At 40.9% G+C, this 12,500-nt stretch overlaps 3 protein-coding genes across 3 annotated transcripts in view; 2 read left to right on the top strand and 1 right to left on the bottom strand.

Moving 5' to 3' along the window:
* LOC137976180 (uncharacterized) overlaps positions 1-1,019 on the top strand; it is a 13,003-nt gene extending 11,984 nt beyond the window's left edge. Inside the window, exon 10 of the mRNA XM_068823471.1 lies at positions 1-1,019. This exon is cut by the window's left edge and continues 250 nt beyond it. Coding sequence (XP_068679572.1) covers positions 1-133 — 133 coding nt within the window. The 3' untranslated portion in view covers positions 134-1,019.
* Positions 1-2,419, bottom strand: part of LOC137976190 (nucleolar protein 10-like) — a 26,313-nt gene extending 23,894 nt beyond the window's left edge. The window contains exons 1-2 of the mRNA XM_068823486.1: positions 2,182-2,419; positions 928-1,136 (exon numbers count right to left, since the gene is read on the bottom strand). Coding sequence (XP_068679587.1) covers positions 928-1,136; positions 2,182-2,292 — 320 coding nt within the window. The 5' untranslated portion in view covers positions 2,293-2,419. The remainder of the gene's footprint in view (positions 1-927; positions 1,137-2,181) is intronic.
* A 4,609-nt stretch (positions 2,420-7,028) lies between these two features.
* LOC137976188 (immunoglobulin superfamily DCC subclass member 3-like) overlaps positions 7,029-12,500 on the top strand; it is an 11,720-nt gene continuing 6,248 nt past the window's right edge. The window contains exons 1-4 of the mRNA XM_068823483.1: positions 7,029-7,344; positions 7,548-7,817; positions 9,144-9,419; positions 11,412-11,684. Coding sequence (XP_068679584.1) covers positions 7,326-7,344; positions 7,548-7,817; positions 9,144-9,419; positions 11,412-11,684 — 838 coding nt within the window. The 5' untranslated portion in view covers positions 7,029-7,325. The remainder of the gene's footprint in view (positions 7,345-7,547; positions 7,818-9,143; positions 9,420-11,411; positions 11,685-12,500) is intronic.

Below are 12,500 nucleotides of genomic sequence, written 5' to 3'. Positions count from 1 at the left end.
TTGTTTTGCGCACTCATCAAGTTCAAGGTGTCCGTACTCGACTTACATCAAGGTCCGAAACTGTGGGAAATTCTACGTCTACAAACTGAAACCCACACCAGTTTGTAACCTTCGTTATTGCACCAATTGGTGAATGGTATTGACTCAGGGACAAAACCTGCACTTTTTACGCTTTTGCCGACAAATCACTCTTTACCAATACATCTCTTATTGTCACCTTTTGTGCTTCATCAAGCATTTGTACATTCTACCAGAGGGATTTTTCTTTGCATCCAGAGGTTGATTACAAATCACGTACAGAGCGTTTCACATAACGTTACGGCAGCCATGTTAGTGTTCCAAAACAAGGAAATGGCGGCCATGATGGTGTACCAAACTAATCCTCCGGGAATTGAATTCTATTTTTATTCAAATACTATCTTTTGTTTCAGAAAGCCAGTATGGCTGCTGGTCACGTGAGTGAAAAAGCTCTGTAGACCAATTTCGATAGAATTGAAGTGGCTATCACCTCCATTCACTTTTCCACTTCACTTATTCTCTGAAATCGTCCAAATACATTGTGGTTTTTTTTTAGAACCTTTAGATTGAAATTTCACTTTTTTATTGGCTTTGAAAGATGGGAAAAGTGGTCACACTTTGATCAATAACCGAGCAATGAAGGGAAATGGGTTCGATACCGTGTTGACGTCACAAATTAATTTTCATCGCTGTTTCAACGAGTTATCTCAATGCAAATTAATGTGTGACGTCAACCCGGTATAGAAACCATTCCCCTTCATTGCTCGGTTATGGATCAAAGTATGACCACTTTTCCCGTCATCCAAAGCCATTAAAAAAGTGAAATTTCAATCAAAAGGGACAATTTCGGAGAGGTGCCGAGTACCAAGATGTGCCCTTAACATTAATATGGTTAAAACAGAAACTAACTTCTTTTCCTTCAAGGCTGCTGTTGATTTCGCTGATTTCACAGTTGTAAAGTTCTCTCCTGATTTAAGTTCGTAAAATTTCGGTTTGCTCAGCACTGGTCTCTCCTCGTTTTTTCTGTCTTCTTTTCGCTGTTTCTTCAGTTCCTCGCGCCATTCCCTTTCATCTTCTGAGCTGCTTGATTCCTCCTCGCTCGGACGGCCCTCGGGTTCCTGCACAAGAAATCAAACCTTCAAACGACCGACCACCAGATGGCTCAGTGGAGAGAGCACTCGACTTTCGTGCGAGAGGCCTCGGGTTCGAAGACCGGCCGGACAACACGAACAAGGTCTTTAAATAACTAGACTAGGAGCAGTCCCTCTTTCGTCGCTTAGTTAGTCGACCGCTGATGGTCGCGCGATATCTGGATTCGAATTTCTTGCTTGTCTTTTCCTCGCGTGCGACTAAATAAGCGGCGAAAGAGGGACTTCTCGTAGTCTATTAAATAACTGAGGGAAACGTACTTCCTTTGGCCCCTTCTCACAATATTTAGTCGTAAATAGTTCTTTGGGACTTCAACCATTAGAACCCACAAATGACCAGCTCCCAACGTCAGTGGCTCCATAGCTCAGTTGGTTAGAGCGTTGCACCAGAATCGCGAGGTCACGGGTTCAAACCCCGTTGAAGTCCTGAATTTTTCAGGCTTCTCTACGCAATTGTAAAAATTGCGTTCGTAACTGCGAAGATCATAGCTTCACTTGATTTCATATCCGCAGTTCATATGATTCATTTCATATACCATTTCATCATTGATTCATTCCTCACGGGACCATTAGAACCAACAAATGACCAGCTCCCAACGTCAGTGGCTCCATAGCTCAGTTGGTTAGAGCGTCGCACCAGAATCGCGAGGTCACGGGTTCAAACCCCGTTGAAGTCCTGAATTTTTCAGGCTTCTCTACGCAATTGTAAAAATTGCGTTCGTAACTGCGAAGATCATAGCTTCACTTGATTTCATATCCGCAGTTCATATGATTCATTTCATATACCATTTCATCATTAAAAACAAAACAATGAACAACGGATTACTTACACTGATACATGAACCACAAAAATGAGGTGCTTATGACGATGGAATCAACTGATTGTCATGATCGCGGTCACAGAAGCAAATGAAGCAGTTGCTAAACTGTTAACTCGTTACGCATATTCTTTTTCTACGAGTCCGTCAATTCTGATAAATATTCTGAGATAGAGATGAAGCAATAAGCGGCTTACCTCAATTTCATCGAATTGTTCAAGTAACCCCTCTTTTTCTTTTTTGTATCGTTTTTGTCTCTCTTTGTCTTGTTTGGACACAACTGGACGAATCAGCTTGATACACATCATTTTTGCTACTTTTACATCTGGAGAATGGCCTTAATAGAAGAAGCGAACTGTGCACCATTCGGTTTGTTGTATTCGTTGAAAACTGTCTTGTGTTCTCCGCGGAACTCGAGACAACATGACGACGCACGCAGTAAAATACAAAAATAGGAAATCTGATGACCGCAAAAAAGGGGGAAAGTTTCTGCTATGACGAAGGGTTTCTCCAGTTGTAAATGTCAGTGTTTTAGTAAATTATCTTCACGACAGCAAGGTAATAGTAACTCAACAGCTCTTATCAGTGAGTGGGGCGGAGGGAGGGCGGTTTATGTAGCAACTCTCGTGAGGTACAATGAAGATCATGGCTTGCTACTAAAACCATACCAAAATATTAAACAAAAGAAATAAGAAATGCTAATGAAACACTGAAAGACTTGGATAACGCGGGAAATGACCAAATTAGGATGCCGCACTTGCATTCGCCTGGGTTCTAATCTCGTTCCATTCCGATCACTACAACAATTCGTCGCTGGTGATTTTCTACGATTTGCAAAAATGGCCAAAACCAGTCGCCTCCTGCTTTTTGGGGTTTTCAACCATGCAGTGCTGGGAAAATCAAGATTATGACTTCCTTGTATAAATTGTCTTGCCCCTTTTCTCTCACACCGTAACCCTGCACTCGCTTCAAGTTGTTGCCTTCAATTTGCAAATTCACCATCTCGCAAAATACTATAATTTCAGCGAAAAAACCGGGCAAAGAACTGCATGTAGCTCATGACGAGGGATATCTTCCAACTTTCTCGCTTCGTTACACTGTGGTTCTTTCCTCTCAGGTTGGCAAGCTCTTCTTCCGGCAACGTAGGATATCTCTCATTTGCGGAAATATCGCTGAAAACGTCCTGAGAAATGGAAAAAATTGGCAAATCTCCGTGGCAAAAGTCCACCATTGTCAACTACCACAAACAGAGACAACAGCGCTAATGCTATGCTTTGTGCTGATTGGCTAGTTCCTATTACCTATTGTATTTTCTGAGATTTGATTGGCTTAAGTCAAACTGTCCTATATTTTCTAAATTGGACAGTTTGCCTGTTTTTAAAGGAAAACCGTATCTGAAACTATCCAAATTAATCCTTAATTGGACGGTTTAAAGAATTAAAGAATATTAGCTATGCTGACAATTGCGGATTAACTACCAGCTACATAGACCCACAACTCACCTCACTTGCTTCATCCACCTGAAAGTCTGGATTAGTAAACATGGCGGAGAACCTGTCATCTCCCAACGGATTACTGACGTCAGTGGTCTGAAAACAAGACGCCCGCTTACAAAGAGGAAATAACTATTGCCAGGGTTGATAATGATTGCCTTGATGTTCTAATGCAAGAAATCTAAATAAAATTGAAGAATTCCGGAATGATCTTTCCGACTTAACCCTGACATTCCGACTTATCCAGGAAGAATGAAGAACCTCTTGTCGCAGGGTATATTACAAGTGCAATACCAAAGAAATTACACTATAACACTGCAAAGTGCGGAAGGGCACTGCACTCTGCCAAATCTGCCAAATCTGCAAAGGACCTACTCGTCAAAGCAACAATTAACAACAATCGCCGATTCACACTAGGAGCTTGAATCGAATGACAAATTGACCGAAGATTTGCTCGTCTAATGTAAATTCTAGACGGACAATTTACCTGATGTTGGTCGTACGGTTGTAAATTCATATCAAAACGGACAAAATGAAAGTTCTTATAACAGCAAAATTAATTTCCCCAGCTATTGAGATGTTCCATCATGAACCACAACTCTCTCTAAGCTAGTTCAATTCTCTTTAAAATGCAACCGGCACTTTTTCTTGTGGTGCTAACCGCGTTCAATGCCATGGAAATCTATGGGTTTTAATACCCCTTAACCAACGGTTAGCGCTAACCAAGCTTCGAGCAACCGGTCCCAAAAAAACAAATCGACCTTGAAAAACAATCCCCATAGACGACCAAACTCACGGTCAAAATAAGAGTTTGACCGTGGCCCCCGCGTGATTTTGTCCGCTGAGACGACGACGCCGTCCAGATGATTTGTTCTTCTCTAGTGAGACAATTACGAATATTTTAGTCTTAAGAGTCCCTTTCGGAAAAAATAGGGCTCATTGAACTGAGTAGTTGACGAAACCGCACACACAAAATAACATTAAAAGACAATGAATGATATTTCGACATCACTGTTTTCACGAGAAAGTGGTACTCACATTTACTGTCTTCTTCTTGGTATCCTTTTTCGCTACCATCAGCTTCTCGGCTAAGCTACGGTTTACTTTCGGAGGTTTCTAGTTAAGAAGGCGCAGTACAATTACAAGGGAACGAAAGGTTTACCATGTACAATTCTACATTATCCTCCACAAAAATCTTAGTAATTAAAATAGAGATTGAATAGTTTGTATGAACCCGCCTTGTGTTGATCAGTGCAAGTACTGATAAACCAGAATGTGTTCGTCACCTGACGATTGATGATCCAACGAGATATTATTTCAACATTTATGGTTCAAATGTTTACAAGTGTGACCATCGCCTGACAGAGGTCTGGTACAGGTTCTTAATCGGTACAGTAATGGCCACAACTTACCGATCTGGAAGTTCCCGCCACTGTGACACCAATTATCGAGGGTGGTTAACCGAAAGTCATCCATCCGTTTTAGATGGGATGTCAATCGCAAAGTGTGTTTTACTCACTCATGAAGTTCAAGGTGTCTTACTCGACTTACATCAAGGTCCGAAACTGTGCATGGGGAATTTTACGTCTACAAACTGAAACCCACGCTAAATTGTTACCTTAGTTATTCCACCGATCGGTGAATGGTATTGACTCTGTCAGGGACACAACCTGCACTTTTTAGGCATTGTATATGTCATCACATACGGGAAAAAATTACTGAATGCTGATTGGCTGACGCCGAGAGTTCTCCTATGCCAGCCTCCGAACACTGAGCAGCCCAAAGGGACTCCGGGAAGAGGGTAGGCGCCGATGGGGAAATAGGGGAATCTTTGGTTTATAATGTTTTGCCTCATTAAGCACTATCGTTTTATAATCAGTCAGTCGACAATGAGGGACTTAATGTTGAAAGTGCACTGTATAATAAACTATCTCTGAAAATTTGAATGCGCTCTGAGCATTGATGCTTTCAAAATTTGAAGGTTTACAAAAAATGTCCGCTATTATTAGCGAGTTTGCCACCAAAGAATTTATCAGTTTTTGATGGCTAATAATTGGCTCGTTATCAGAGCTTTTTATGAAAGGCTTCAAATTGGAGATTGGTTTCAAATTGGGGGTTAAGAGTGGGATAGGGATGCTCCACTTTCTGGGGTGTTCTGCATTCGCAAAATGCCCTCTTTCTTTAGTGAGTTATCCTACAAAGAAATTTATAAGATAGAGCGCTTTTCAGTAATTTTAGACTAAGGACGCATCAAAAGAAGAAAATGGAGGTAAGCAAAATTCGCTTCAGAATCTCTTTCAATCTAAAAATCGGCCAGCTAAATTAACAATGGCATGACAATCGTATTTGATACATGAAGTCTAAGAAATACAACTTATTGGAGCAGTGCAAGAATTTTTAAAGGTTTTCATAGATATCGATTAGTCCACCAGATTCAATTTTGACAAGCCAACAGTTAAAAGATGCAAGGTGAATGAATATCACCGTACCGTGAACTGTAAGAAAAAACACAAAATTTTGGATTGTGTTATTTACTTACCTTCATACAGTCTTATCCCTGCTTGCCCTTCTCCCTACCCCATTTATTGCAGAGCAACGCTAAAATAGCTTGTATTCATTGTGGTGTTTTGTCTACTCGAAAAACGTGCCATGCCCTCTTTGTTAAAACTGACTGAGGTCATTTACAAGTCATATAAGAACACATCAGACATGGCATATCAACCGTGAACGAGCTTGAACGAATATAGGTAAACTACCTTACTCTTCGACAAATGAAGAGGTTAATTAATGTTTACAAAAAGCTATGGTGTTGCATCGGTTGTAGAGTTTAACACCATCTCAGTGGCAACTCTGCTTCTCTGTGAAGCGAACATTCGCACAGATTTGCTTTCACCTCGGATTACTAGATAAGACTGATTGAAAATAGACCTTCTCCTATATCTCGAGAGAACAATGAAGTGAATTTAATCTCATGAAGAACTCTTGGCTAAAGCTCAAGGAATCCAACTGCGAACAACGATCACTCGAATCTTGTTGAATAAAACCCCGGGGGGGGGGGGGGGGAGGTGTACTCCCAGAAAAATGGGGTGGGAGTGTGCAGCCCCCTTGCTAAAACCCTTACCCTAATTCAGACCAAAGTCTACGATTTTTGCTATCCTATTTCAGACCTATTTTCAGACATTATTTCAGCTTTTACACGGTTGGCTTAATAATTTGAGAAGGGCTGTGTTGATGGTCTTATCGCCTAATGATGAAGAAGAATTCGAAGCTTCTTTTTAAAAACATACCCAATTCAAGACTATGAATGAACAAACTATACCCTATTTCGGACCAAAATGGTCAAAATCGATACCCTATTTCAGACCAAATCGGCTAAAACACCATACCTTTTAAGACCACACACACCTATATACTCATATAAGGGAGTTGTCCCCCCCCCCCCCCCCCCTAATCCTCCTCCGGGTGAATACACAAAGTGGAATTCTTTGTAGACTACTGTGTTGCATAAAATGAGAGCCAGGTTTTCCGGGTTTCCCGTTTCCCGTTTGTTTCTGCAACGTTACCTTACCTGCGATGCAACTGAGCACCCATTGATGCGGGAGTCGATCTAAGGAATGTAAACGGAAGCTATGTCAGAATTGTTTCTTCTTCTTTCATAAGGTCCCCGAGGCCCTCGCGGAGGGCCAGGTTCACCGGGTCCAGCAGGAAAACCAGGTCCCCGAGGCAGCACAGGACTACCAGGTTCACGTGGTCGTCGTGGTCACAAAGGCACTGATGGAAAAACAGGTAAACCAGGGATTCCAGGAACAAGTGCCAATGAAACGTTTATTGAAAATTTGGTCAAGAAAATGATGGTAACAAACTTTGGTGAGTAAACATTGTGAACTGAATAATTATCTCTTTCTTAGTAGCTCCATACCTTACGCCATTGCACTCCATTTTTATGAAAATTCTTCCTTTTGTTTTAGAATGCAAATATGGCTTTTGGTCACATGAGCGAAAACACTCTAGTTCTTCAAAAACATATCAAGCTTACACTTAGTCTGATAAAATATCTGTTATACCAACAGGTCCTCCTCGATTTGTGACAAAGACTCCTTCGCTCGTCTCTGTAAGAGAAGGGGAAAATCTGTCGCTGGAAATTTCTGTATCCGGTAATCCAGCTCCAAAGATCACGTGGTCAATGCATGGTCAAGATTACCGGGATAGAAGCCGATTTAACATTACAGATAAAATCTTCGAGATTAGGGCCGCCCGCTTCGAAGATCAGGGGATGATCACGTGCCGAGCTGAAAATTTGTTTGGTATCCAAGAAACAAAAGTAGACCTTGTTGTTTTAGGTGAGCCGGTTTGTATTCATTTATGCCGTTATAAACTTTAGACAGGAAATGAACCGGAAACAATATCAAATTTCAGTGCTGGGTTTAAAAAACGCCAAGTTTTTGTTCCTAGAAGAAGTGTCTTTGGCATACATTTGACCATCGAAAAATACTACAGTACATTTGATAAAAGAATTTTAAAATTAGATCGTTAAAAACCCCCAAAACAACATGACGTCTCCACGCTATCGTAGCGTCATTATCGAGTTAAAAACTATACAAGAATAAATCTTTGGTTACTGAAAACAATAAAAGCTAATCAAGTGGCCAACCAAAAGAAAACTTAGTAATTTCAGAGTCCGTTTTTATATTCAGATTAGACTTGATTTTCCTGATAAAGACCATTCATAATACTAAACAATCGGTTTTTTTAACTACTGTTCATTGTAGTATTTATAGAATTTTTCTTGTATAATTTTTTTCACTCAATAACGACCGTCAGGATAGAGTCGAAACGTTATTTTTTTTTTTGTTTTCTTTCTTTTATTTTTTATTTATTTATTTGCCTTTTATAAGAATTGATGCCATGAATGGATAGTGGATTGGATTCCCTGTACTGCATTTAATTTAACTATTGATTTACTGAGAGTGAGGTCTTAACAGGAAAATCTCAAACTGAGGCCTATCGCTCGGTTAATACAGTTGAAGGCCTAGGTTTGAGATGTTCCTGAAAAGACGGATCATTCAAGGTTTTTACAATCTTTAGTGATTTGCTTCACAGTAGCAGGCCTGGCATCATTGTTGGTTTAAGCGGAAGCGATCACTTAATATTCGGGTAATGCGAACGCTCATCAGTTAATTTCTTGTTTGAAATCGCACTGACGCTTACTCTGTCAGATTATTTATATTCGAGACAAATGATTGCAATTTGGTTTGGTAAATGTGGTCGACATTCTAAAGAATCAAGGGAGAAACAAATGTCAAAAAATACAGGGAAGCGCCAATTGGTCCTACATAAAATTTCCTTTGGTTTTTGTCCTGCATCTACCTGATTCCTAACAGGTTTGTGGGCATTAATGTCATAAAATCCTTCCACTTACATTCAGGCAATCAAACCGCTCGTTATATCGGCAACAAGCTCGAGCCATATAATACAAGATGATGTTGGGAATGATGACATGAAATCATCGAAACATGTCACTTTTTTGGTTAATCTGACGAAATCGATTCTTGTATGTTTTCGACGAATTAGGCTCTCCGTCTGCCATCTTCATGACAAGAAACAATCTGAAATTAAACCGCTTTTCATTATGATAGTCACCAATTTTGCGCTTCCCTCGTCTGTAGGTGCCCCACGGTTTCCCAAGTCTCCACCTGGTCAAGTCGTTGGTTATTTGGGCAAAGAGACGAAGCTGCAATGTAATGTTCTTGGTAACCCAACCCCTGAGGTGAACTGGGCCAGATCACCAGCAACACCATTACCTCATAACCGAACTGTGACCAGTAAAGACAGTCTTTTAATCACCAGCACTGCGGTCGGTGATGGTGGAATCTATTTCTGTACAGCAACAAACAAATATGGGATGATTATTCACGGAACTTTCCTTAAAGCGAAACCAATTGGTGAGTTACTGAAAACTGAAATGGCAGTCTTTTGAAGCAATTGCTTGGTATTGAAGGACATTGAAGGGCCAAAGCAGCATGGAACTATGATTAAAATAGTTATGAACAGAAAAATCCATAACCCAGAAGTCTCTATCTACGATGGAATGCGGCTCATCAGTTTTTTATATTAGGGAGCTTTCGCAACGACGACGGCAACGGCAACGAGAACGTCGTCGTTAAACGTGAATCCGCGTCATTGTAATCGCTTTGCGACTGTTCCAAGCATTTTAACGTGACAAAGGTGTGACAAACCCTCAAGAACGAAACTAGCATGAACGGCAATAGTTTAGGGAAGAATTTATCCTAAAGCGCTGACGTTCTCCCTAAAACCTCAAGATTTGGTCATTTAACGTTCTTGTTTTGCTGACGACGGCAAAGAAATAGACAGAAATGAAAAGATGTACGAGCAGGGCGTGCAAAGCAATTGCTTTTGCTTACCAAATATGCAAATGTGTGACGTTCTCGTTGCCGTCGCAGTTGTCGAGGCTAAAGCTCCCTATTATCTACTTTTAACGGGGACTCACTAGACGACCAGTCACAGCGACAGCTCTCTGCGACAAGTTCCTCCGTGTGTACTTCTTGCAAAACAAGTCGTGGCTGCGACACGACGCCTGTTCGGTGCGCATGCAGTGATCTCGTATGAAGGGGAATGTGAACTAGTTTTCTAATTCAATATGGCTGACCATATGACGCTCTCTCATTGGTTCATTTATATTTTGTCGCAGCGACTTGTTGCCGGAAGTGTACACACGGTACACTAAGCGATAAGTCGCTGCGACACGTCGCGGGGACAAGTCGCCGCAACAATTCGCATTGTGTGGCACGGTTAATTTCATGAAAATCAGTGTCGCTGCGGCAGAATTTTGTCGCCGGGATCAGTCGCACGAATTCAAACCAGTTTGAATTCGTGCGACTTATTGCAGCAACAAAATTAGCGGAAGCAGCGTTGTCGCATCGTGTGTACACTTCCGGCAACAAGTCGCTGCGACAAAATATAAATGAACCAATGAGAGAGCGTCATATGGTCTGCCATATTGAATTAGAAAACTAGTTCACATTCCCCCTCGTACGAGATCACTGCGTGCGCACCGAACAGGCGTCGTGTCGCAGCGACTTGTTTTGCAAGTAGTACACACGGAGCGACTTGTCGCAGAGACATGTCGCTGCGACTTGTCGCCTAGTGTGTCCCGGCCTTTAGGACAGCTACTTCTAGATTTTTGCGTGAACAAAGCGTGGCGGTATTGTGTTCTTTGCACGGTTCATGACTTTGCATTAAAGCAAGAGCAATCCTTCGTGCAGACCAATCAATCATACGCGTTGTGGTCATCAGGGCCAATCTGATTGGCCATAATTTGGCGGGACCCTTATTCTGCTTCTGTTATGAAGCGTTTTGTTTTCAAGACCTCGGGTACATGAATTAAGTCCGCTGGAAAAACAAAACGAGAAAGGTCTTACACAATATAATAACGAAATTTGGGCTTTTGAAGTGCTGCATGGTATTTGCCGTCGGCAGGTTGTAAAACGACAGTCATCCATGATAAAGGTCCGTTATTTCCATGCCTTTCAGCAGATCTATTTTTTCCTATCCCAATCGGGATGTTTATGTCTTCCTTTACTGGGCATGACTCCTCCATGCAGCTATAAAGAGCGTAGCTTACCTGCGGAATAGTTTTGGTTTGAATTATTTGTAGCTGTAAATGAAGCGGGTTCATTAAAGCATATCCATGCAGAGGAAAAGAACTTTAAAGTAAAGTGAGCGTTAAAAGTGATTCCAAGGTTCCCTTTCCTTATTCCCAATAAAATTAAAGAAATTAGGTTAAATTTAGATTTATAGACTCTTAACCAAGCCATTTCCCAGGAACCTTTCCCTGCTCGATATTATGCCAAATTTTATATATAGTCTTATGAGGCATGTATGACCACTAAGTCTTTTGCCTTTAATTTTCTCAGAATCTCCTGTTTTCACCTCTAAGCCGGCGACTTTAATCACAGTACCCAACATTAGAGATTCTGTACGAGTCAACTGCTCCGCCAAAGGATTGCCTCTCCCGCAGATCACATGGTACAAGGATAACGTCATTATAAATTCCACCTCTAATATCACCACAGACCAAGTGACCAGCGAGTATGAAATTAGTCAGTTTGAGCCCTCGGATCAGGCAACATACAAATGTGTTGTTCGCAATGAATACGGCGACACAATATCTGCAGCTGCAAGGATTGGTTAGTTATCGCGAATTTTAATCAATTCGCACCTTTTGCAACCATTTCGTCTAGCAACTTTTTAGGTTTAAGAGTGTAATGCGCTCGTGAGAAGAATAGTAAGTTAGTTGCTTAGCAACGAATGTCTTCCAACAATGACCCCAAGAGTGCGACCACTACCGAGAACACCCTTTGCCCTTCATTAACCGAAAATAGAAATTCATTTTATTTTACGGGAATTCAATAACATCTCGTCAAAGACTTGAAGATTCCACAGAAGATAGCTGTGAGTTGCGGACACAATTACATAACTTGGGAAGTACATATTCACACACTATGTGCCCGTGACTCACAGGTAGTCTGTCCTAATATCCTCAGAGGCTTTGACAATTCTTCTACGGATTTTGTTTGGAATTCTATTTCTTCTTCGCGGCATGCTGCATTAAATTTGTGTGCGTTTAAAGTGTACATGTACTTGCCAAAAAAGGACTCTCAACAAATGTAAACGACAGTGTTATTGATATTATTGTTATTCCAAACACGTAATAGACTTTACAGGAAAGAAAATGACACCATAATGATGTTATTGAAGATGGATTACCATCATTGCGCCATTGAACCAACGAATGATTAAAATAACATTTAGTCGTGAACATGTACTTCCTAAGATGTTATTGAATTCCCATGAAATCAAATGAATTTTTCTTTTCTGATATTGAAGAGCAAAAGGATTAATGCAAGTTCTTTTTTGTGCACCCAATCAATTTCAAACCTCAAGGAAGACTCGTGTGATTGGATAGTATTCAGGGGCGAAAGTTGTTAATTAATCTAATTAAG

This window comes from Montipora foliosa, chromosome 11 (assembly GCF_036669935.1).
Source record: "Montipora foliosa isolate CH-2021 chromosome 11, ASM3666993v2, whole genome shotgun sequence".
NCBI classification, from domain to species: domain Eukaryota; kingdom Metazoa; phylum Cnidaria; class Anthozoa; order Scleractinia; family Acroporidae; genus Montipora; species Montipora foliosa.
Note: the sequence above shows the minus strand (reverse complement) of the source record. Positions and strands in the feature narration are given on the sequence as shown.